Consider the following 26,022-nt stretch of genomic DNA (forward strand, 5'->3'; position numbering starts at 1 on the left):
GGGCCGCGGGCGGCAGGCGAGGAAGGAAGGCCCCCGGGAGCAAGTTCCAAGGCAGATAAGGGACCGGAAAGAAGACTTCGCGAAATCGCTCCTTGGTTGCCTTCCAGCACTGCTGCCATGTCCTAATTGGTATGAGCCTCATCCACCGACGGACAAAAAACCCCCCCAAAAAACAAAAAAAGGTCAGCTCTCGCCCTCTTTCCAAACAATTCCATCTTTGAAACGAAAGGCCAGGCTGGCCCGGGCGCTTCCTTCGCGGCGACCTCAGCCTCGGCGCGAACATGAGACTGCGCCCCATGCGCTGCCAGAAAACCCTCGCGCGGGGCATGGGGAGCAAACCCTCGACGTCAGAAGACCGAGCGGCGACCTGCGACTTCCCCCTCGCTGACCGGCTCACCCGCCCCGCCAGCCAAGTTCAAGGAGGCGTTTACCACCCAGCGTCAGAGGAGGAGCCCAAGGTCTCCGGGACCCACCCCCACCAACTTCCGCTCCGCGCCCTCAACTTCCGGCCTCTGCGAATATTGCGGCATGTAAAGATTTGGCCGGAAGTTCCGGGAGGCCCTTTAAACCCGGCGGGTGTCCTGGGCCGGGCTCGGTCAGCTCGCGCCCCTATTGCCAAACCCCGCGCGCTATCGCGAGACTCGGGAGGGGGGACCTTCCGGTCTTGGTCCGGCGGGGCAGTGTGGGCTCAGCGATGCGGTCGCGCCTCCTGTGGGGTGCTGTGCGGTGTCTCCGGGCGCGCCCGGCCGTGGCCCCGGCCCCCCGGCACCGGAGCTGCGGGAGCCTGCCGGTGGAGGAGCTGTTCGCCCGCGGCGGGCCCCTGCGCACCTTCCTGGAGCGCCAGGCGGAGTCTCAGTCCCAGGTGCAGGCCCCCAGGGGGCCTGAGCTGCTGGCCGTGGCCAAACTGCTGAGCGAGAAGGAGCGGGAGCTGCGGGAGACCGAGCCCTTGCTGCACGGTAAGGGCCGCGCCCGAGGAATCGGGATGCCAGACATGCTCCTGACGCTCCGCCGGCATTTCCCCCTGAGCCGCTGGCCGGGGCCTGCACTGTCCCCGAGGTTGAAGCTCTTCACTTAGTTGCAGCCCTTTTTGGTTTGGATCAGAGGCCAAGGCGTCGTGAAGTGCGTTTGGAGCCAAACCCCTCCTCTTTGAGCCCTTGTGTGCCATTGACGCGGCCCCCCCCACCCCCCGCAGCGTTTCTCAAAGTGCGGTAAAAGGACCACCTGCAGTGGTGTCAGGGGCGGTGCCTGGTAAAACGAGACGACTCCGAATCTGAGAATTGTGTGCTTTTAACAAGTTTCTCAAGTGACTAGCATGCATTCGGATCTGGATGGAGCTTAAGTTTCTGCCTTTCTAGAAGCTCTCAGGGATGCCAGGCTACTGACTGGTTCGTGGGCAATCCATTGGGTAGCAGGGCTCTGGGGGGCGGGGTGTGTGTGTCACGGTGTTATTTGGGGAAAGAGAATTAATTATAATACAGCTAAAAAGTGAAAACAGCAGATATCTGAATAGACCTAGTAGAGCAAGGAGAACTTCCTGGGAAGGCCTGTATGCATAATCCATGGACACAGACCATGGTGTGGTAAAGGCCTGGGGGGCCTAGCGGGGAGGCGTGGGAGTGTGAGGGGGAGGGGTTCATGGGGGAAACGGGGACATCTGTAATACTTTCACAATGAAGATCAATTTAAAATAAAAGGAATAAAGGCCCACCCTTAGAGGATATAATGTAGTTCAACTTTTATGGATCCTTTACCATACATACTCCAGGCTTGGCTTAGCTTTCTTGAGGTATTAACTCATCCAGTTCATATAACAAACTGTACAGTAGGTCCTGTTAGCCTCCTGTGAGAGAGAGAGGGGGAACCTGAAGCATAGAGGTAAAATGAGCAGCTTTTCAGGAGTGGAGTTGGGATTGGAATGACTCCAGATCTCATGCTTTTAATCCCCGAACTCTTCCTTAAACCAAGGGAGAAGCGAGATTGTGGGAACTGGCAGGTTGTAAGGGGACCATCAAATACTAATGTAAAAAGGTTGATTTTGTCCTGTTGGCAGAAGGGAGCCAGCAGAAGTTTTTAGATTGGGGAGTGAATGTTCAAAATAGATTTGTGGCTTAGGAAACTGGATTTGTGGTGGCTTAGAAATCAGCCTGGAATGAGGGTGAAGGTGACATGGACAGCAGTGTGAAGGCTCGTGCAACAGTCAGGGTCAGAGTTAAGCAGAGTCCAAATTAAGTGATTTAAGAGAAACTAAAAGAACTTTTGTTAATATGAATATTTCATGGAGGTAGAATTATAACGAAGTTCAAAAGCTTCTTTATATTTATATAGATTACCTTTTATTTATGCTTTCTTTTATCATTAGCAAAATATTTTTTAAAGCTACATGTTTATGAAAACGAATGTATAAAATGTTATTTTTAATGGCAGTTATTAAAAGGACAAGAAAGACATTTTTCCCTTCAGCTACAGTAACAAAATTATTTCCTTAAATTCCGTTGGCAATTTAGCACTAATTAAGGAAAACTTAACCTACTATTTATTGCCTTTATCTCTTAGATGAAAATGAAGACCTAAGGAAACTTGCAGAAAATGAAATAGCCTCCTGTCAAAAAGAAATAGCTCAATTGAAGCATCAGGTATAGTATTTATACAAAGAATAAAGTAGCATTAGTACTATTATTTCTAAAGACTTTTATTAGATGTTAATAAAAACAACATAGGACTTAATTAGTTTGTTAGTATTTAGAAATATAAACTGTTTTTTAAAGCCGGAAAAAGGTACTCCCTGTGGTCCTATTTTTAGCATACTAAAAGGATTTATAAAGCTCTGGCACACGGATGAATGTTACATGAATAGGATTTGCCAGAAAGGCAAGGTAATATTGTTATTCTGTATCCTCTCTTTTGTTTATTTAAAAGATGAGGATGGGGTAGACTATGAGTAGAAGATCTAACAAATCATTTAACCTTTGTTAGCCTCATTTTCCGTTCCATGTAAAATGAGGGAATTGGACCAGGTCTTCGAAGGGCCTTTTCACTTCCGAAATTGCAAGTTTCTTTTCCACTTAAAGATTTTTTAAAAATGCAATTTTTTTTCCTATCATGCTAGGTTGCACATTTCAAAAGGATAGATTCTTTTGCTTTCTTCACACAATAATGTCCTACTCACAGCAGGTACTTAATCATTCACTGAATAGAGAAGTGGTGTAAAGTATACATGAACACCAAAAAAACAAACCTGTAAGTGCTAGCTGAACCTTATAACATTTATAACATAGGTGTTAATATTAATATTTTTTAGAAATTATGCTTTTACGGATCTAATTGGCAAGATGGTTAGAAGTAATCAGCAGTATTAAGTTTGCTTAGAGAAACTTTAAGTAAATTAAATATTTAAAAAATCCTGCTTCTAACCATTTGCCTCTTAGAGTTTTAAGTAATGATTTATTATAGAAGGGGTGATATTTTTTTATTTACAGATTATCTTACTTTTGGTTCCCTCAGAAGAAACAGATGAAAATGATTTGATCCTGGAGGTAACTGCAGGAGTTGGGGGTCAGGAGGCAATGTTGTTTACTTCAGAGATGTTTGATATGTATCAGCAATATGCTGCTTTTAAAAGATGGCATTTTGAAACCCTGGAATATTTTCCAAGTGAAATAGGTCAGTGAACTGTTTAATTTGTTTGGGGGAAAGTGTAGATTTATCTACGTGTGTCCTAAGAAAAGGGTTGGAAAGACTAGGCTTTCGAATTTATTTGTAAGGATGCTTAAGTAGTTTAAGCTCATCATTTACCTAAATAAGTTTGAATGCAAATATACCAAGGGCCTAAAAAATGTTAGTCAATACTAACCACTGAATGACTGTCTTTTAAAAGTGGTATTTTAGATGTGTTGAGTCAGTTAACACCATAAATGCTTTAGGTTTAATAATTAACAATAAATATATTACATATTAAAAACACCATCATAGACTTGTTCAAGTTTTTCGGTATATTTTACCATCTATAGGTTGTTTTGTAGCTTTTTAAAATATGTCTCAAGATGGTAGAAGTGATGGTCAAATGTTAATAAATGATAAGAATTAAAAAAGAATTCTGTTTTCCCAATATTTTGAAGGTGGGCTTCGACATGCATCTGCCAGCATTGGGGGTTCAGAGGCCTATAAGCACATGAAGTTTGAAGGAGGTGTGCACAGAGTACAGAGAGTGCCAAAGACGGAGAAGCAAGGCCGCATTCACACCAGCACCATGACTGTGGCAATATTACCCCTACCCACTGAGGTAAGGCATCACAGTGCCCCTTCTTGGAATCGTGGGCCTAGCACAGTGCTTTGTCCCAGAGGAACACTCACTTGACTGAATTGTGCATCTCATTGTTGTATTTGGCCTTTATCACATATTTTGAGTTATTTTTGAGAATGTGGTATCTCAGTCCAATAAGTATGATTTTATAACAAACTAGAGGCCCAGTGCACGGGGAGTGGGCCTAAGCCGTCAGTCGGACATCTGTAGCGCTCCCGTCACCACCGCTGTGCTCGCCAGCCGTGAACCTGGCTCAGGGCTTTTGGCTGAGCGGTGCTCCCCCTGTGGGAGTGCACGGACGATCAGGGGGCAGCTCCTGCATTGAACATCTGCCTCCTGGTGGTCAGTGTGCATCACAGTGACCGGTCAATCTGCCTTTCTGTCAATGTGCATATTAGCCTTTTATTATATAGAATAGGACTAGAGGCCCAATGCATGAAATTCATGCAAGAGTAGGCCTTCCTTTCCCCGGCTGCTGGCACTGGCTTCCCTCCAGCCGCCGGCAAGCACCTGGGCTTTCCTCGCAGCCCCAGCTTCGTCCAGAAGGTCTTCCGGTCTAATTAGCATATTACGCTTTTATTATTATAGATGGGAAGAATTAAAGATGTGTCAATCATCAATTTGTGCACTGTCTATTAATTTTTCTCTACTGTGAAGTTTAAAGTAGTTATATTGAGACCATCTCTGCAGGAGAAATAGTATTAACCTAATTTAATTAGGGTTTAAGACTAATGATCTTTGCTTTGTGTTGATTGGTTCTCAGAGTATCAATAGCAAGAATCCTGTTTTAATAAGGTGACAATTTGACAATTACTACTTCATAACCCAGTCATATTAAAATGGAATATATTCTTAGTGTTCACAATGATTATACTTTCTTCTCACAAAGAAGTTTGTTTATATAATATTTATAAAATAACTTAGTGAGGATGTTGTTTCACTTACATTCCTTTTGCTGAAAATAAACATTTGCCTTTCCTTCAAAATGAAGTAGGTATGATTTGAGAAGGAAGTTTAATTAAGGCTTTCTCTTTATTAATTGGGGGGGGGGGGCGCAGGAGTGCTATTTGACTGTGTAACAGGAGCCATATGTAGATACTAATCACTTTGGTTCAAGCATCTTGGGGATGGAAGAAGAGAGTTTTCCGGAAAAGGTGGAAACTGAGGTCCATGTATCATCTAATTCTAGCAGCTTGTAGGGAGAAAGGGAGGGCCTGTGGATGGTAGGATTCTTACTGGTAGGGTTGTAGACATGTCACAGAGTGGTCCACGGTTATTCATGAAACAGTTTCTTTAATCTAGTGCTTCTGGTGGTGATTCCCAGAACAGAGCATTAGACTGACATCAGATCCCAGTGTCTTTATGAATTGAATCTTGGCTTGGCAATTTCCCTTTGCCTCTCCTCTGCCTCCAAAAATACTTAAGTCCTCCTTTAATTAAACAAAATAAGCCTTTCCCATAGTTCCTAAGCTAGCATTGTTTTTTCCCTCTGCCAAAGTCTTCTTGAACTCAGAAATATTCGGCAAAATCTCATTTCAGCTCAAATACTTACATTTCTAATAATAACATTAAGTTCTGCTGTTCATGTGATAAAAAGAGGATAATTTATAGAGAAGTCCAGTTTCTGAGGATTAGGGTTTGTTTTTATAGTATTTTGATCTGCTACTCTTCCAAAATGAAAAGTTTAAAAAAAGGTATCCTTTTAACTACCTTCTATTAAAATTAAACCTTCTAAATTTCATAAGTTCTATACATATTTATATTTATGGCTATTTCATTCTTTTGAAGAGTTCATATACATAATACTTTTAATCCCAAATTTCTCTCTTATGTACAGATTAATCTAGTGATTAATCCTAAAGACTTGAGAATTGATACTAAGCGAGCCAGTGGAGCTGGGGGGCAGCATGTAAATACCACCGACAGTGCTGTCCGGATAGTTCATCTTCCAACGGGTATGTACTTACTTCTTCAACACAAAACATTGAAGAAAGAAATCAAATTCTGAATGACTTAATTTTTCACTGAAATAGATCCTCAATTACCAGAGGAATCTGTACTAAGGATTGTTATTAAATACTTGATTTATTTAGACTCCTTGGCTGAAACTCTGCAGGGTAGTTGCAAAGCCAGGAAGATGAAGGGATGGATCTCTAAACCCAAGGAGTTTCCATATTAGTGACAATGACGAGGTGTGGATAGCCCTTCCAGGTAGCCTTCTCAAATTTATATTGAATAGATATCACTATTTTAAAAATCCCCACAATATAGTCATTATCATGGATTCTTCTTTATAAGAAAACTAGAGGCTCAGTGCATGGGACTAGTGCACTGGGCGGGGTGGGGTGTCCTTTAGCCTAGCCTGTGCCCTCTCGCAGTCTGGGGCTCTCGCAGTCTGGGACCCCTGGTTCCTTACCGCCTGCCTGCAGCACAGGTGGCAGAAGCTCCGGACACCACCGCTGCGCTCGCCAGCCATGAGCCTGGCTTGCTGCTCCTTAGCACTGCCTCAGAGGCAAAGAGGCTCCCACCACCTCCGCTGGGCTCTGAGCCCGGCTTCTGGCTGAGCGATGCTCTCCCTGTGGGAGCGCACTGACCACCAGGGGGCAGCTCCTGCATTGAGCATCTGCCCCTGGTGGTCAATGCATGTCATAGCAACCAGTTGTTCCACCATTTGGTCGATTTGCATATTACACTTTTATTATATAGGATGCTCTAAATCACTAGTTTTTAGTTTTTGAAGGGAGAAGGACATGGATTCTTTTGAGGAAATGAAAGCTTGGATCCCCTACCTGGAAACATACATGTATACAAAGTTTTCCATATAATTTCAGGGTCTTCTTTCAATTAAGTTCATCCACAGACCACCAGGGGTTCTGAGTCTAGATCAGGGGTCCTCAAACTAAGGCCCGCGGGCCACATGCAAATACAAATATTGTATTTGTTCCTGTTTTGTTTTTTTTACTTCAAGATATGTGCAGTGTGCATAGGAATTTGTTCGTAGTTTTTTTTAAACTATAGTCCGGCCCTCCAACGGTCTGAGGGACAGTGAACTGGCCCCCTGTTTAAAAAGTTTGAGGACCCCTGGTCTAGATAGTTAAGCAATGGAGCTATATAAATACTTCTTGGGCCTGCAGTATCCTATTAGGTAGAACTGTAGTGATTCACTTGTGATAAAGAGCAGATGAAGAGCAAACCTGAGTTATCTAGAAAGAGAACACAAGACCTCTCTTACAGTGGCCTATCTCAAACAGGTATAAATACCATTGACTAGTAGTGGTTGATGGGAAGGATAGTTTGATGTATTTTTCTTTTCTTAAATATGCAGAACTTCTCATGTTAAACCTTAAGACGATGTCTTATGTAATACATAGTATATAAACTAGAATAGAGAAAAACGGATGGAAATATTAAAAACATGAATAGTGATGATCTCTGGTAATGGGATTAACTTTTTAATATATTTGTTTCTATGATGAGATTTTTAAAAATTGATACCTCGTTGAGGGTATGAAAAAGCAATCCATATTAAATTATAAATTTTTTAATCATATTTGAGCATTTATTCCAATACTGCTGGCAGCATGGGGGAGCAGCAGGTCATCCACAAAAATCTGCTCTGCAACCTCTCCAAAGCAGCTGCTTAGCTAGGGTGGGACCAAGATTATATGGGGAAGTAGGCTCTGCAGGCTGGGGTGGGACGCCATTGTTTTGGCAACTAGGTTGTTGATCTTTCCATGATAATAGGCAGTTCTTCAGTGAGAATGGATCTCATCCCAAGGGTGACTCCCTGGGGTTTCTAACTCCCAGCCAGGCTAGAATATCCTTTCTTTAATCAGAGTAAGGCAATCATGGTTAACAGAACATGATTAATATTTCCCATAAACATAGCTAGTCCCCAATGTTCTATTTTTGCCCCTAACATTTATGCCACAAGAGCAAATAATCTATTGCTGCCTGATTCTCTGGAACTGCCTCCCTGATCTGGCTCAGCTCTTGATTTATCCCATATGTAAGTCTAGTAGTGGCATTCAGGGCTTTTACCGTGCTACAAGCCAGCCAGTTCACTTTTACATTAAGGGAGCCCCACTAGCAGCGGAACAGAAATGGTTAAAGCAGTATATCCAGCATGGCTCTACACAGATGGAGATCTTTGTTGCAATCCCGTGCCATGGCTGTGCGGTCTCTTTTGGTTTGGATCATGTGATGTTTCTGGAGCATAAAGATGGTCGTTCATCCCAAGAAACAAGCCCCCCCCCCCCCCCCGCAGTGTTTGCAGGAATATATGAATAAATAGTTACTTCACAAATCAGAAACTAACCAGCCAGCAGCTGGTAGTATGTCCATTACTTTCAGGGAGGGAGAAATTATCAGAGCAATTCATATTGTAATTATTAGATACTTAAAGACAATAACTTAGAACACCTGGTAAAAATCAGACATTCACCACAGGACGTTACTGCAGCAACCTTTAGAAAAATCATCCCTGCATCCTTTTCCCAGACAGTGGGTCCCAACGTATAAAGGTCCCCATCTGTGACTTTCTTCCCCAAAGAATAGAATAGTTCTATGTATCAGCAGTAGGTGTCCCAGCTCCTGCTAGGTAAAATGTAAAGGTCCGATCTTCATAGGTCCTTCCATTGCCAGCTTCAGAGCAGTTGGAGTGGTGAGATGCATGTCTCAGGGTCTTAATTTTTATTGTGTAGTATGTATGCCTTCAAAATGGAAATACTTTGTGCTCTAGTTCACACTTAAATTTTGAGTTTTCTGATAACTATAAGTTGTTTAAGTCTTCCTTTTATATTAGAATCCTATTTTTCTCCTCATAAAGGAAGACGAAAAAGGATGAGAAGGAAAAGTATTCCTTAATAATAAAGTGAAGATAATTTTTTTTAATTAAAACTCTTCGATTCTCATAACACTATTCAGGTGTTGTTTCTGAATGCCAACAAGAGAGATCTCAACTGAAAAATAAAGAGATGGCTATGAAAAAGTTACGTGCAAAACTATACAGCATGCAGCTTGAAGAAGAAACAAATAAAAGATACAATGCTAGAAAGATTCAGGTAAAACTGAAATGAAAATACTTTTAAAGGATAAACATTTAATTCTGTTTTTATAGTAATCTTACACCTATGCTCTGCTTTCTATATTCAAGGGCGTTTTTCTCAGACTTTGAATCACTTAACTAAAAACAGATAGATATATGGCGTCTCCATTCTGAAAATTATGGAAGATGGAAAGCAAACTGAACTTTCTTCCTATTATTTAACTAGAGACATTTTACTCATACTGTATTAATGGGAAATACATCACTTTGTCATCATTGAAGATAACTAAGTTAATTCACAGAGATTATATATAGTTACCATTTGAATATCACTGTGCCACCCTTTATGTACACATCATCGCTGTGTAGTTGGTATTATTTGTATTTTACACATGGCGAAACTAAAGTTGAAATAGATTGCCTGAGGTCCTAGAACACGGAAGTGGCACAGGATTCAAATACTAATTTGTCTGCCTGTAAAGCCCCTGTTATTTTTTCTCTATGTTCCCATGTTATTTGAGGAGTCAGGTTAAAACTTGGTTCTTACATTATGTTTCAGATTATAAAGCAAGAGCTTAATTTCCAGTTATGTGAAATTTGTAGGTTTAGTTGCCCTGAATTTAACTGTATCTCATATCTTTTTATATATGTATAGATTGGAAGTAAAGGAAGGTCAGAGAAAATAAGGACATACAATTTTCCACAGAATCGTGTCACAGATCACAGAATAAACACGTCACTTCATGATCTTGAAACGTTTATGCAAGGAGAGTACCTACTGGATGAACTTGTACAGTCATTGAAAGACTATGCGGATTATGAATCGTTAGTAGAAATTATTTCCAAAAAACTTTAAATTGATTTGTTATTAAAGACTTTTACAACTAATGAAAAATTTTACTACAGCAAATCAGATTGTGTGTAATCACCAATATTGTCTTGAAACATGAGTTAACAGGAGCAATATGCATATTTTTAAGAGTTTATGTAAATAAATCTCTCAAAATGTATTAGTAAAAATATACATACAATATAATCATGGCTCTGGTTATGTATTTTGGACCCCTTAAAAGAAATAGACAAAGGAAAGTCATTGTTTTATGTAAGATATTTAATAACTGATCCAAAATTGGTTTATTATAAAACACTTCAAACATATAGTAGAAATATGACAGTAAATACTGTATTAGTTAAGGTCTAGTCAGAAAACAGAAACCATACCATTAAATTTTTTTTGAGTGTTTTTCCTGATTTTAGAGAGGAAAGGAGAGGGAGAGAGAGAAACATCAATGAGAGAGAAATATCCATTGGCTGCCTCTGCACACCCCTTACTGGGGGTTGAGCAGGCAACCAGGCCATGTGCCCTGACTGGGAATCGAATCTGCAACCTCCTGGTGGGTGGGATGATGCTCAACCAACTGAACCACACTGGCCAGGCCATACCATTACTTTTAATGGGGGTAATTTTGATAAAATGTTTTAGCTGATAATGGGATCAGCTATTGGGGAGAGCTCATACACTAGGACTGAGGTTGTCCAAGGATAGAACACCCTTGGAAGGGACTTCCCTTCCCCAAGGGGTCAAGGCAGGCCAGTGGGAGAGGGTGTGGCTCCAGCTCAATTAATGACAAACTTTCCTTGGGTCAGAGCTGGCAGGTTCCCACTGCCTCCCAAACAGAACTGATTCTTATGCGTGCGGACGTCCACATCTGTATCCAGCATCATTTCAAAGTAGCCCATTTTACACACCACCCCCTTACATCGTATCAAATTGCATATTTTTGTTTACAATAAACGCACCTGACTTAAGCTTGCCCTGATTTTGTTTCTTATGCCATGGAAGGCTTCCTTCCTTTCCACTCTCTCAAGACACCCCCTACACTAGTGGTTCTTGCCAACAGGCGATCTCACCCCGTAAGGAACATCTGGCGATGTTTGGAGACAGCTGGCTACACAGGGGAGTACAGGCTAAGGAATGCTGCCGAATCCCCTACAGTCCGCAGGGCGGCCCGCGACAGAAGCATCTGGCCCAAACTGCCAGCGGTGCTGAGGCTGAGAAACCTGTCCTACAAGTCACCCCACCCACCGTTCTATAAGGAGTTCCACAACTAGATGTGTTCTCCCCGACGTTCCTTGTAGCTGTATCTTATATATGTTATCTCCTCCCCCTCGTATCCCATGATGCTCTTACTCACAGGCTATCTACTGAGCATTTCGTGTCTATTAGGGGGCAGGCCCGGACAATAACCACGCGGACAGGTACCACCTCCCAATTATTTTCACTCAATCCCGAAAGTCTCAGAAATGGCAGACAGTAAGAATTTGCTGGAAGAACAAAGGCAGTTCCCTCTTCACCTCATTTTGCACCTAGAAACTCAACAGTCCTGACCGATGCTGATTATGTCAGCTCCCGAAGGCCAGAACTTGAACTTCTTTTCCACCTGCACCTCCCGCCCTCGCACCAGGGCCAGGCGTGTAATGGGAGCCCCATGACTAAAGGTGCAGAATTTAAGGGGATGCCCAACTGCTCCGCCTTCACTCTGTCCCCTAACAAACGCTTCACTAATAAACTCTCCCACTTTAAATTAAAAAACAAAACAAAGAGACGCCAAATTTTCAGTAACCAAGAAAAATACTAACAACACGACATTCTAAAAAAAAAAAAAAAAAGTATGCAAAGAACTAGGACAGTGGTTCTCAACCTTCCTAATGCCCGACCCTTTAATACAGTTCATGTTGTGGTGACCCCCAACCATAAAATTATTTTCGTTGCTACTTCATCCCTGTAATGTTGCTACTGTTATGAATCGTAATGTAAATAGCTGGTATGCAGGATGTATTTAGGCGACCCCTGTGAAAGGGACGTTCGACCCCCAAAGGGGTCGCGACCCACAGGTTGAGAACCGCTGAACCAGGATGAACTAATTATCAAAATCTTCCATAAACACGGCTCCACCCCGCAATGGCCTGACTCTCGGCCGATGCCTCCCCACCCTGCCTCCCTCGGGACTTGCCACGGACTTAACGGAGCGCTTACTAGAAGCCAAGTACTAACTCTCCCTGAGGCTGCAGAAAAGCAAAAAAAACAACCACCAAAAAACCCACTAAAACTGCAAAACACAAGGATTCGGACGCTGAGGTTATATGATGTGGCTTCCTCGCGCGGCCGCGGGGCGGAGTCCGGGGAGGGCGCTGTCCCTGCGTCAGGACACACTCAACAGCGACAATCAGCAGCAGCGCACCTGTCACCCAGCCTCGGCCACGGCTCCACCCCGCCGTCCCCGGAAACCACGCCGGCCGGAGCCGCCGCCCCGCGCGTGGCCATCACAACTCCCGGGGGCTATGACTTGGGAGCAGGATTACTGTCTCTCGCGCTTGGCCCTTGCAGGAAAGAGACAAAAAAAAAACTAGATACAAGTTTAAAAAGCTCAGGGCCCGCACAAAACAATGGTGGCAGGAGAAAACAAACAAACAAACACTCTTACAAGAAAGCAGTGCCTTCCTGCCTCCACCTCACACCGGCCGGAAGGACCCAGGAAGGAGGTGCCGGCTCCAGCCGCCGCCGCCGCGCCGGCGGGACCAGGTGCGCGCGCCCCGAGGACCCGCCCCCTGGCTCACGTCCCTCTCCTTCCCTCTGAGAAGCGCGAGGGCCCCCAGCGCGCAGGCGTCAACCCGCCAACTCCGCAGCCACCGCCCGCCAAAGCGCCTGCGCACCAGCGCTGGGCCGGAGGCGGGGCGAAGGCAGGAGGGAGAGTGGAGCGCGCCCAAATCCTAGAGAGGCGGGCTGAGGAGGACTGGGGGGAGGGCTCGTCTTCCGGAAAGTCTGCGTTCCCGGACGACCAGAGGCGCCGCTCACCGACCTCCCGCACAGGAGAATGGCCAGAGAGAGCCGGCTACCCTGTGTCCCCATCGGAGATCTTCAGAGAGGAGCCGGCGCTGCCATCGGGATGAGACCAGGACTCGCCGGAGGCCGGCTCCCACCGCCGAGGGCGGCTGGGCGCGTGGGCGCATGCGTGGTAGGCTCCCTCCACGTGTGGCTGGGCCGCGGCCTCCCCGCGCTTCGAGGCCCCGCCCCGGCCCCGCCCCCGGTCTCAGCATCCTTCCGGGCGCGGGGAGCCGGGCGTGAGGAGGGCGGGTCCGCCTCGCGGCTGGCCCCGCCTCAGCGGCCTTCCATTGGACTTGGGTGAGGGCGGCCCCGCCCACCGCCTTCCCATTGGGACGCGCATGCAAGCGGCGCGTCCCATTGGGCTGTGCGAATTTGGGCACCAAATTCAAAGATTTTAAAAGTACCAGCTGGCGCCTTTTAGGAGATAAGAGCTCGGTGCGGCTGCATCCCGCTCCTCGCGTGGTGGCAGGTCGCGCACCTGAGGAGGACCCGGCTGCCACTGCCATGAGCCGGCGCGCCTGCAGCTGTTTCCCCTCCAGCTCCAGCTCCCGCTCCAGCTCCTGCAGCTGCAGCGTCGTGACAGCTCCCAGGCGCCCTGGCTCCTTGAATAGTGAGTGAAGGGAGCGGGGGGTGCGGGCTCCAGGAGGGGTGCGGGTTCCAGAAGGGGTGCGGGCTCCAGGAGAGGTGCATGCCGAGGGGTGAGGGGATCCCACCCCGGAATCCGACTGTGCGGCCCCACGCTTGGACCCCGGGCGGGCGCCGGCGGGGGTCCCTGGGACCAGGAGGAAGAATGCGGCGTTCCGGGAAGGGAAGCCAGATGTGCCGAGGTGGGATGGCGGGCCCGGGCCCTGCCCGCCGCGCCGAGCCTGGACGCCAGCTCCGAGGGCGGTGCGGGTGGCGGCCTCCAGGGGCGCCCTTCTGCCCCTGGATGCGGTGCCTCCCCACCCGGCCGGAATGGGCGCCAAATGCCCCTCCCCTCCCCCACCGCCCCAGGGGCTCGGGCTCCGCGGGGCGGCCCCCGGGGCCTGGCCAGGTGTCTGCCCGGGTGCCTGACCCCCACTCCTTGAGCCCCCTTTCCACGTAGGGCCCGGATCCCAGGTCAGCCTCCCCGGGTTGGGCCACCTCAGCCTTGCTGGCGGGCGCGGGAGATCCTGCTCGCGGTTATCTCCCGCCTCCACCACCACTGGCCCGCGCCCTCGGGGGGCCCCCGCCGCCCCCCAGCATCTTCGGGGTCTCCCCCACCCACTCCCGCCAAATACAGGGACCCCCCTCACGGAACCAAGTTCTCCAGGGGTGTCCAAGCAAAAACGTTCAATTTCTCTCTTTTTTTTTCTTTACCCAGTAACTCAGTCTCAAGGCCCAGAATCAAAGGGAGAGAAGGAGGAAAAAAAAATCACACTAGTTTTTAGCACAAAACCATGGATTTGGCCATTTTGAGCTGATTTTGTGAGAACTGAAGAGTTGTGGGGTTTTTTTTTTTAATCTGTACTCCTGAAACACTAGGTTTTTATTCCAAACTTGGGTAGAATGGAAGGCGCCCAGATAAACGCTTGTTTTTATTCTCTTTGTTGCTGTCTCTAAAAGAGATGGAAATGCACTTATTTTAACTTAGAAATTACCAACGTTTTTTAAGTAGCAATTTGATAGTGTGATATTTGGTGATCTCTGGAAGATGCCCATTTCTCTAGAAAAGGAATCTGGAATAGGAGAGAGAGAGAGGGAAAAAAATACTTAATTTTTACAGATCAGATGGCTCCCTTGTGAAATGCTGAAGCTTGATGGCTTTAAGTTTTTTGGTTGTTAAATTACAATTGTCTCTTTACCATCTTACTCCTAAAGAGAATGTTTGCAATCCTCTTGAATTCTTTTCCTGTTTATAAATTCGGGGAAATGAAATTTTAAAATTTATTGAGTTCCAACATTTTTTTAAATTTTCTCTTAGGGATTATGGCTGATAGGCAGGTAATGGTAGCAAGGTTTGGGCCTCTCTTAAATTTTGGAACAGCCAGGCCTAGCGTTGGGCACATGGTGGCTGTCTTACGGGTACTGGAGATTGTAGAACTTAGTTATTTAACATTGGAAGAGCTGCAAAGATTTTTAACTAATAAGGAGTGTCAGATCTATAGTGAAAAGTTAAATAGGTTACCTTAACTAATAATGTCTTTTTCATGATTGTACTCTAAATGAAAGGTGTAAAAAATGCAGTATGTTGAATCTACCAACTCCAGGAGGTAGATATTAATAGCTCTGTTTTAGAGAAAATGAAAGACTAATTGAATGTTCTAGGTTGCAAAAGCTAGTCAAAAGGCTGAGCAAGGATTTTCATTTGAAACTGGAGCTCATTCCTAGGACAAATATATAATCTGAAATGCATACATCTATCTGTCTGGGGTAAATTTTGCTACTTATAAAATGTTCATGATATACAGGAGGAAGGATATGAAGGGATTTGACTTAGAATAATGTGGTAATTAGACTTCTGTAGATTCTGTTGATTAGACCACATGTGGCAGGGACTGTGTCATAAGTTTAGTTCAGTTTTATTTTCTCACCCCTGTTTTATAGATGAGGAAAGAGTTAACTTCCTTAGTTTTCTCCAACTTGACAAATGACACTTTATAGCTTAGATCTTAAAACTTTGAACCCTAGGGTATTTTTTACTCCAGTTTCCTTCATTGTCCACATCTAACACATCAGCAAGCTCTGTTGACTTGACTTGACTTACCCTCCTCAATAGGTCTCATATCTGTTCATTTATCTTCATTTCCACTATGGCCATCCAGTCTCAAGTACTCAACTCTGAAATTTTCTGATACACATTTCTAACTAGCCTCCCTGCTGCCACTTGTACCTTCCTACAATCCATTTTCCACAGCTGCCATGATTCTTTACCTTTTTTTTTTATCCTCATCTGAGAATTTGATTTTAGAGAGAGAGAGAAACATCCTGTTCCCACCTGACCAGGGATTGAACCCATAACCTAGGTATGTACCCTGATTGGGAATCGAACCCACAACCTTTAGGTGTATGGGGTGACACTCCAATCAACTAAGCCATCCAGCCAGGGCGGCTGCCATTATTTTAAAAAAATGTAAACCAAAATGTTTCTACTTAGAACCTTTCAAAGGCTCTTTATTACACAATGAATATAATTCATCCTACCCTAAAAATCCTATAGATCATTCTGCCTCTCCAACCTTACTTTTCAACCACCTAGCTCACTACGTTGCAGTCTTACAGAACTTTCTATACTTGAATACTCAACACTTGTCCTTGCTTCTAGTACTTACCTCTGTCTGTAACTCACATCTTCACAAGGCTTTCAGATCTCAGAATGTCACCTCCAAAAGATTCCTCTCCACACCAAGTCACTAAGTAGGATTGGATGAATGAACAAAGTGTCAGAACTAGACTTTGAAACTCATCCATCTGATTTCAAGAGGTCATGAAACCTTGTGATATTTTTCTTTCTGAATACGCAAATCAATTATATAAATACATATATTTCCCCATATTGTTTAGGGATATTTATCGGCTTGGTCATTGGAAAGCACTGAACTAGTTGAAAGACCAGGAATTAGCTTTTTACAAAGTCTGCTTTCAGGTTCCTTTCACATAAAAGTGGTACTTTTTATTTTGTAGTATTGTTAAAGTATATTACATAGTTGTACATTTTAAAACTAAATCTACAACTAGCATCTAGATTCTGGGACCAATAAAATGAACGAGCTTCTTGGAGAAATAACGGATTCTAAGTCTAGAAAGTAAGGAAAGGCACAAAAACAAAAACAGTGGAAGTGTGTCGAATGGACATGAACTTACAGTGGCAACGCTGGAACAATCCCAGTTACTGGGTTCTGAAGACAAGCAGAAGAACAATGCCTTTGGAAAGAGTGAAATAAGAGTTTCTGAAGTACAATTTTAGGCCTCTTCCCTTTAGGCAGCTAAACAAAGTAAAAACTATCTTTATAGGTGACTTCTACAGATTAAATACGGCCATGTGTAAATTATACTTAATTTTTTACTTGAGACAAAAATATCTCTCTTGGAATATTTTACTTTTTCTGGGTGGAAGAGAAGCACTCAGAATAATTCATTCAAGTTAGGGTTAATGGGGGGGGGGGTGTTTAGACGTGTATACTCTTTATTTACTTATGTCCCAAACTCTTAGCTTAAATCTAAATTTTAGGATTTAGTACAAAGTTTATGGGGTCCTAGAGCACATACTATGTCTTCCAGTGTGTTAATCATTTGGAATTTAAAGAGTCCCTACCTACAATGTTACTCTCTATCAGCATGTCCTTTGGTGCTTTAACTTAAAGGTTTTGCTCTAAATAAAAATGGTAAAATTGTTATAACGATCTTACCAATATTTGGCGTAGATTAAACATACTGACTGGTATATTCATTTACTTATAGGATAAGTTGTTAGCTACTTATGATTGGGGAGAGTAGATGGGAAGTAAACTTGAAGCATATGCTCTTTGTTCACTGTGCCCTCAATAACGCTAAGCAGTTTTTCTGAACCCATTACTACATTCCTTCCCAACATAGCGCCCTTGCTCACACTGTCTGAGTGCCCTTTCCAGCCTCTATTACCTGCAAAATCCTAATCATTGCAAGCAGTGGTTCTCAACCGGATAATGGGGGAGACTTTGCTGCCACCGCCTTCCCACCATTCCCAACATTTGGCAATAACTGGTGACGAGACAGTTTTCATTATCCTACCTAAGGGGTAGGGGCTGTGAATGGCATCAGATGGGTAAAAGCTGCTAAGTATCCTACAATGCATGGGACAGCCCTCAACAATGATGAATTATCTTGTCCAAATGTCAGTAGTGTACAACTCTGAGAAGGCCTGATTTAAAGATACTTTTAACTGATTTCTAAGGCCTTTGGCTGATCGTACAAGTGTTGGCTTTTTTGAGTTATGCTTAAGTAAAGCTGACTAGTGTCATTTCAAATCCATGGTATAAACACATTCTAGAAGTGTCGTACAAGTGTTGGCTTTTTTGAGTTATGCTTAAGTAAAGCTGACTAGTGTCATTTCAAATCCATGGTATAAACACATTCTAGAAGTGTTTGATTACTTAGGGTATCTCTGACCTGAGACCCCACTCTTGATGTCTCACATCTCCTTATTTTTTCCATAAGCACAGATATCTGTTAAATAGTCCCTCTTTCACTATTTTTTACTCAGTCAATATAGATTCTAAAAGTCAAATGTAGTTAGCTATACAGGTCTAAGAGCAATCTGTTTTGAAGTACCCTTTTAAGAATAAGATATGTATATATAAAATAATATTTCCTCATATTGTCACATTTCCATAATTAAACTTTGATAACTTCACAGCCACTTAGGCAATACACAGAGCTAAGAGATGCAAAGTAATTAAATATTATATCCCATTTTAAATAGTAAGGATATGTTGAAATTTTGTTATTAAGAAGTAAATATGTTATGTTCTTTTTATAGGTTGCAAAGAAACTTCTGATCTTTCTATCAAAATGAAGTATGATTTTAACTATAACCATGTTCATTCTGGAATTAAGCTGGTAAAACCGGATGACAGTGGAAGGCTAGGTTCCTACACTTCTGCATGTTTGGAAAGTTCTAATAAAGACTGCATTAAAGACTATGAAAGGCTATCAGATATCGGGTCACCCATTGTGAGCCCCAGGATTGTAGAATTTGAAACTGAGAACAAACCCTTGCATAACAAGGAAAATCAACATGTGCAACCAACACTTAATAGATCAAATGGAATAGAAGAACTAGAAACCAATGGACCTTATGAAGACAGTGGCTATTTTTCATTTTCCCAAAAGAGTGTCCTGGATGAACAGGAAGAGGCTAGCCTTTCCCTGGAAGAAAATTGCAATGACAGTCCACAGTCTTGTCTACCTCAGACTCAAAGCCCAGGCCAATATCCCAACAAAAACTTGATGCCAGCTCTTCATTTTGCAAAAGTTGTTTGTTCAACATTAAAAAAGAGTGCCAGACGGAATCATAAAATAGATTGGGAGAAGCTAAAGGAATATGATGTAGGTTTTCGACTACAGAATATAATTGGCAGAAAAATGGGCCTAGAATATGTAGATATTCTCAGTGAACTCTTTCGAAGGGGACTCAGACATCTCTTAGCAAATATTTTAACACAGCTCAGCGATATGGACTTAATCAAGTAAGTATTGTTGCTCTGAGTATTCATATAATACACTAATGCAAATTATTTTTGTTAGATTGGGACCTTTTTCTCTGGGTTCTGAAATTTCTGTTATGTAAGCTACATCTTTCTGGCTTAAGTATAAGACAATGTCTAGTTCTAGTGTATAGGTGTAATAAGCATTGTGACTTATCGCAGTTGAAATGATTTCTGGTCTTTTAGGCCATTTAAGTGTTCAGAAGTACTCTGCAATTTTTTTACACTGGTCTTTATAAAACATGTAGCGAAAGCAAAACAGATAAGTAAATATTGATTTTTTATTATTGGCTAGCTTCTTAAGGGATAATCAACATCACAAGTTGATTGCTACTAATAACAGTGTGTCCTTAAGCACTTTAAAATCTGTCTACAACTTTTACCAAATAGCTAACAAATAGTAAGCAGTGGCTACCTACTTGATGTTTGCAGATAATGTGAAAAAAAATCCTATATAATAAAAGCCTAATATGCTAAGTGTCCGGTCGACCAGTCGGCCGTTCAACCAATCAAAGCATAATATGCTAATACTATGCTAAGGCCGCTCAACCGCTCGCTATGACATGCAATGACTACCAAGGGGTAGACTGTTGACCAGTCGTTATGATGTGCACTGACCACCAGGAGGCAGACAGTTGACTGGTCAACCAGTCACTATGATGTGAAGTGACAACCAGGGGGAAGATGCTCCAACTGGTAGGTTAGCTTGCTGCTGGGGTCCGGCAGATTGGGACTGAGTGAGACAGGCCTGACACCCTGGAGCCCTCCCGTGGCCCCTCCCTGGCTGGCCAGTCTCCCGCATCCCTCCCCAGCCCCAGTCATGCATCAGTGGGGTCCCTTGGCCTGTGCCCTCTTGCAATCCGAGACTCCTCAGGGGATGTTGGAGAGCCAGTTTTGGCCTGATCCCACAGGTTAGGTCCAGGGACCCCACCGATGCACGAATTTGTGCACTGGGCCTCTAGTGAAATATAAATCAGTAGTTTTTAAGCCTGGATGCACTTTGAATTACTTGATAGGGAACTTTTTTAAAAATACAGAACTCTGTCTCCCATTTTAGACCAATTAAACCCAAATGCTAAGCATGAGGTATCCTTAAATCTTAAGTGCCCTGGGCAATTCTAATAATGTAAAGTTAAATTTAAGAAACAGTGCTAATAAAAATTTCTTTTTTGCACATTAATGTTTCCATAGTATATTCATCTGAGCTCTTTGTGATGCTTTAATTGTGTATTTCATAATCATTTGTTTTTCCAGTGTGTCTAAAGTGAGCATAACTTGGAAGAAGATTCTAGAAGATGATAAGCGAACATTGCAGTTGTACAATAAAGCAATACAAAGAGTTACTGTAAGTCTTTGCAGTTGATGTTTTCAGTTTAATATACAGTAGCTAGTGATCTTTACCATTAGAAATAGAAGGGGGAAATTAGAAAAGATAACAGGTAATCTGTTACATTCAAAAAGCAATTCAACCTTTACTAGAACTCATTATAAAATTTATATGGAAAGGGTAAGGAATCCCACTTCAGTTGTTTAGTCCTAAAAATGGAATGTCCAAAGGGAAAATTACTTAGTTCTCAGTGTGTGTTGATCATACAGCTAATATAGGTTGCCATTTTGTGTGTATTTTTCTAGTTACCAGATATATAGTAAATTATTTATATACTGAAGATTCTTAATATAGAAGAGAATTAATTTATTTTCAAAAATTCTTCAAGATCAACACCTATAATACTTAACAATAAAAATAAATTTTAAAAAATACTTCAAGATCAATATATATTTCAGACTGAAGAGTGGGGCAAACTTAGGTCCAAATTTTGGTGCTGCTACTTATTAGCTGTGTTGCTCTAGGTTAGTATTGCTTTCATTCTCCAAGTTTAATTTCTCTATCAATAAGCTGTTGTTAATGGAAAATTTTCTAATCTAAAAGGTGGTATTGAATTTTCATGACACTACGGTGACACTTAAGCATGACTATTGCCCTCTGCTGTTGGTAGGAAGAATTACTGTTCTGGCAGAACTTTAGAAATCGTGTATTCAATGCTATATAGACTAAGCATGTCAAATGCTCACATTTTGGTTTATAATTTCTGTTGATAATTTAGTTATTAGCCTTTAAATGTTTATGTGAATACTTTTGTGTGGCTGTTTTTTTTTAAGCATGTGTAGGTAAACTGAAATCCTATTAATTTTTTTTTTTTAATTAGGAAAAGAACATTAAGTTTTCATCTAATGCTTTAACCAGAGAATATGGCATGTTTAGAACTGCATTAGCTTCTGTTCAAAAATCAGCAGCCCAGACTCCCCTCAAAAATGATGCTCAAGACAAGTTATCTGATCCAGCTGATCAGAAAGGTCCTACTTATAGTTGGCACAATGAATTCTCTGAGGTAATTTTTTTGTTTATTGATAAATTAGAGTCATATGGGATATTTATTGTTAAGAGGATTTTAGAGCAGTGGTTCTCAACTTTCCTAATGCCACAACCCTTTAATACATTTCCTCATGTGGTGACCCCCAGTTTCATTGTTACAAATTGAACATAATTAAAACATAGTGATTAATCACAAAAACAATATGTAATTATATATGTTTTCCGATGGTCTTAGGCGACCCCTGTGAAAGGGTCGTTTGACCCCCAAAGGGGTCACGCCCCACAGGTTGAGAACCGCTGGTTTAGAGTATAGAGTAAGAAAGGGAGAACTTTAAATTTAATCATTGCATAATTAGAACTATTAATAGAGGCCTAATCTTCTGTACCCTTCATTCTACTCCCAAAAGTGTTAGAAATTAAGAAACCATTTCATAACTAATATATTGGGAAAGTACAGAGATGCCTTTCTGTGATAAAAAATAATATACATTTGGCATTGTTAGACAGTTTAGTGATGTTGAAATCTAATTAAGAAGTACTAAGAAAATAATGGAGACTCTTGATTTTAAAGTTCTTTGCTATATCTAAGCAGAACAGGGCCAACTTTTCAGAAATTCAGGGCCTCCTATTAAACCTTCACATCACTGGGTAATGTGTATTACAAAAGTTCTCACATGGATAATTTTGCAAACTTAACTTAAAAATCATAGTTAAAAGAGTATATGTTTAGAAATAAAATGTTGACCTCATTTGTTGGTCAATAAATACAAATTTTATGTAATGAAATTTAGTATTCTATTACTCTGATGCCTGATAATAATGTAAGTTTATTCTGAAGCATTTTTTGAGCATCTGCTATCTTACTGGTACTGCATAGATAAGAAAACAGGGTAGTAACCTTCATAGCCTTATAATCTAGAATAAAAAATAGCTACATTACAGAAAAAGTATGAAATATAATAGGCACTTTAAGAAAACAAGACTAGAGGTAAAAGTGCAGCCAACTCCTGAGTGATACTAGGGAAATGTCACAGAAAAGGTGCCTATTAAGTCAGGCATTGATGTGTGAGTAGCATTCATGGAGGAAAAGAACATATTTAAAATAGCGTTAGGAAATTACTACTGAACCGGCTGATATTATCTCTCACTCATTGATAATATCAGGGCAAGGGTCTTTTGCATAAACGAGGAGTTCTCTTATGTGTCACATTGGTTCTTTATGCCCATATTGGGGTGGGTACAGAGGTGCCATTCTTGTTTTTCCAAAGTTACATTCAATTCAGTATTTACTAAAATTTGTTTGTGGATTTTCTTACTAGGTTGCCAAGACATTGAAAAAGAATGAAAGCCTCAAAGCCTGTATTCGCTGTAATTCACCTGCAAAATATGATTGCTATTTACAGAGGGCAATCTGCAACAGAGAAGGCTGTGGGTTTGATTATTGTACAAGATGTCTGTGTAATTATCATACCACCAAAGACTGTTCGAATGGCAAGCCTCTAAAAGCCAGTTGTAAAATGGCTCCTCTGCCTGGTACTAAGAAAAGCAAGCAGAATTTACGACGATTGTGATATCTTATTAATATCTGTTATAGCTGATTATGAAGGTTAGTCAGAAAATGTTAGGTTTTAATTTAAAAAATTAAGAATATTGTGATTTTCAATTTTATGTTGAATTGAGTATCCGGCAAGGGATTTCTCTGCCCGCCTTCTAAGTGGAGGATGCAAACCTCTTAAAATATTTTATAATTTAATGTGAAAAAGTTCAAAGTTCTCAGCATAAGTCAGGAAATTTAAATATTTTAAGAAAAAAAATTGTCACCTGATAGTTGTTTTAGAGATAAAATAAAATTGACTGAATGTTTTAATAAAGAAGCTCATGTAATTTTACCTACACAATCTTACCTAAATTTTGTTTACCATCTATTAGTATTGGAGACATTTTACTTGCCTTACCAAATTAATGTCTTTTGAAGTAGCAAGTCTGGAGTCTTAATTTAAATGTTTTGTCACATTTCTTTAATGTCTTTTTCAGTGTGTATATTTCCATGTGTCCTTTGTGAAATCCTGTTTGCTTTGATTTGTAAAGTCTGTATGTTTTAATATTTTTGTAAATATATAAATATTTCTATTTTTATGTGAAGAAAATAAATGATTTGTATATATATGTAAAAATAAATTTTGTCCTGTTATGAATAAAATTATCACAAATTTAATAAATATTGTGAACTTTTATTTATATGTCTTACCTGGTAGAAGGGCTTTAATTTTTTTTAGAATGCAGATTTGCTGGTCTTTCAGCATTTGCATGTCTAAAAACATTTCATCTTTTTTAGTATGGAGAGTTTATTATGTGCCAAATGTCTTTTTCTTTATCAACTGCCCCTAGTAAGTCCCTGTAATTCCATCCCCTAATACCCCTAGCTTCTGGCATTCACTAATCAACTTTCTGTCTATAGTTACCTATTCTGAACATATTACATAGGTGAAAGTATACACTTAACATAATGTGTTCAAGGTTCATCCATATTGTAGCATGTGTAAGTATTCCTTTTTGTAACTGAATGATATTCCACTATACAGATATATCACATTTTTTTGTAGACATTTGAATGATGCTTATATGAAAATCATACACAAGTTTGTCTGAATATGTTTTTTATTACTTTGGGTTTGCCTAGGAGTGAATTGCCGAATAGCATGGCAATTCTATGTTTAATTTTTTTGAGGAACTGCCAAACTTCACAGCAGCTGCATTATTTTAATACTAGAGGCCCAACTAGCGGGACCAGTGGGACTCAGAGTCAAGTCCCTGCCCACCCGCGTGCGCCTCGCCATGCACGCAGCCTCCTGGTGACCAGTCTGTGGTCATGACTGCGTGACGGTGTCATGGCCAAGGGGTTTTATAACGGATTATTGTCTAAAATTGCCCTGGCTAGAACCTCCATGGTGAATAGAAATAATGAGAGTGGGCTTCATTGACTTGTTCCTGAACTTAGGACACTGCCTGTGCAGCCATTGTAAATCGGGTGTTTGGGGGACAGATAAATTTCCCCTTTAGTGTACAAGTCCTTAGCTTGGAAGGAACCATACTTGAATTGTATTTCAAGAACATACCTCAAAAACCCCACCAATACCAGGGTCAGATTGAAGTGGTGAGATTCTCGATTTTGAGCTGAAGCTGTAATGGAATGAGGTTTTCAAGAGTGTAGGGAGAGGCTAAGTCTAGTTTTCATATGAGAGGGATGGGAATTATGGGAGTCAGAGAGCAGACTGTTAGCCTCTAAAATGTCTTCCAATGATCCCAACCTTGGTATTCACACCTTTATGTAAACCCTCGGCTTCCCCCGTGAGGGACACAGGCCCCGCCACCACCCCAGAGTGACAACCCACCAAATCGCAGCCAACGCTGCCATGGTGCAAAAGGCGGCCCACAGCCCAGCCCAGCCCACAAATGGTGGCTGTGGGCACCGGGTAATGACGTCACGTTTTTGTTGACATTCTGAAGCCAAAATTGTGGACAGAATATGTCTGAAGACCAACTATTGCCACAGTGTACCTCTGAAGCCAAAAGAAGCCCCATCGTGGAAAGAATGTATCAGAAGACCAACTATTAGCACAACATACCTCAGAGGCTGAAAAAAAGCCACGTTGTCAACAGAATATGTCTGAAGAACAACTATTTGCCGGGGTCCAACCCCAGCAGGTCCAGGGGTCCCCAAAGGTGTAGATGGAGTCGGCGAAGAAGGAATGACACGGAGACGGAGTTCAGTTGATCAGCAGCCTAGCCAGGATCTCCAGCCAGGATCTCCAGCCAAGTTCTGGTCTGGATCTCCAGAGAGGTTCTGCTGTTTATTGTTTTGTTACATCCGTATTTATACCAGTTGATTTTAATCCTGTCAATTTCTATTACAAAGGTTAGGGCGTTTCTTATCTCCATTCCAGGGAGTAAAGATTATGTAGCTTAAGCATGATTGTTTGTAGTGATTAACTACCTGCCTGGCACTTAGTTAAGGAGTTTTATCCCCTCCCTGACTTCAGGGAAAAATTCCTACCTGGGGAAACAACCTTTCTAGGAGAGGCATCCCCTCCCTGACTTCAGGGAAAAATTCCTACCTGGGGAAACAACCTTTCTCGGAGAGGTGACCTTGGTTAAAACACACAGCGCTAAGGGGAGCAAACATATTAAGAACAGTATGCTATATACGCCAGG

General features: G+C 42.1%; 2 protein-coding genes across 4 annotated transcripts; both read left to right on the forward strand.

Annotated features, from left to right (window-relative positions):
* The first annotated feature begins 537 nt into the window (after positions 1–537).
* Positions 538–11,161, forward strand: MTRF1L (mitochondrial translational release factor 1 like). Of its 2 annotated transcripts, none has more exons than XM_036316519.1 (7): positions 538–956; positions 2,554–2,633; positions 3,477–3,660; positions 4,116–4,279; positions 6,138–6,255; positions 9,227–9,363; positions 10,003–11,161. In XM_036316519.1, the coding sequence occupies exons 1-7, from the start codon at positions 695–697 to the stop codon at positions 10,201–10,203; spliced, it is 1,146 nt and encodes a 381-aa protein (XP_036172412.1). In that variant the 5' UTR covers positions 538–694; the 3' UTR covers positions 10,204–11,161. The 2 variants fall into 2 exon arrangements, with proteins under 2 accessions (XP_036172412.1, XP_036172413.1); XM_036316520.1 differs by having other exon boundaries at positions 939–956; positions 3,502–3,660.
* A 1,810-nt stretch (positions 11,162–12,971) lies between these two features.
* On the forward strand, positions 12,972–23,997 carry FBXO5 (F-box protein 5). 2 transcript variants are annotated; one of them, XM_036316517.1, is made up of 5 exons: positions 12,972–13,843; positions 18,710–19,418; positions 20,691–20,781; positions 21,644–21,826; positions 23,130–23,997. In XM_036316517.1, exons 1-5 carry the CDS (start codon positions 13,738–13,740, stop codon positions 23,379–23,381), a joined length of 1,341 nt encoding a protein of 446 aa, XP_036172410.1. In that variant the 5' UTR covers positions 12,972–13,737; the 3' UTR covers positions 23,382–23,997. The 2 variants fall into 2 exon arrangements, with proteins under 2 accessions (XP_036172410.1, XP_036172411.1); XM_036316518.1 differs by lacking the exon at positions 12,972–13,843 and adding an exon at positions 14,438–16,217.
* Positions 23,998–26,022: the final 2,025 nt, after the last annotated feature.

The sequence above is a fragment of the Myotis myotis genome, unplaced genomic scaffold (assembly GCF_014108235.1).
Source record: "Myotis myotis isolate mMyoMyo1 unplaced genomic scaffold, mMyoMyo1.p scaffold_m19_p_7, whole genome shotgun sequence".
Taxonomy (NCBI): domain Eukaryota; kingdom Metazoa; phylum Chordata; class Mammalia; order Chiroptera; family Vespertilionidae; genus Myotis; species Myotis myotis.

Coding starts and splice junctions, on each gene's coding strand:
- MTRF1L (XM_036316519.1), top strand. CDS start 695: ATGCGGTCGCGCCTCCTGTGGGGTGCTGTGCGGTGTCTCCGGGCGCGC. Junction 3,661..4,115: donor ATATTTTCCAAGTGAAATAG/GTCAGTGAACTG, acceptor AATATTTTGAAG/GTGGGCTTCGACATGCATCT. Junction 9,364..10,002: donor ACAATGCTAGAAAGATTCAG/GTAAAACTGAAA, acceptor ATATATGTATAG/ATTGGAAGTAAAGGAAGGTC.
- FBXO5 (XM_036316517.1), top strand. CDS start 13,738: ATGAGCCGGCGCGCCTGCAGCTGTTTCCCCTCCAGCTCCAGCTCCCGC. Junction 13,844..18,709: donor GCGCCCTGGCTCCTTGAATA/GTGAGTGAAGGG, acceptor TTCTTTTTATAG/GTTGCAAAGAAACTTCTGAT. Junction 20,782..21,643: donor AAGCAATACAAAGAGTTACT/GTAAGTCTTTGC, acceptor TTTTTTAATTAG/GAAAAGAACATTAAGTTTTC.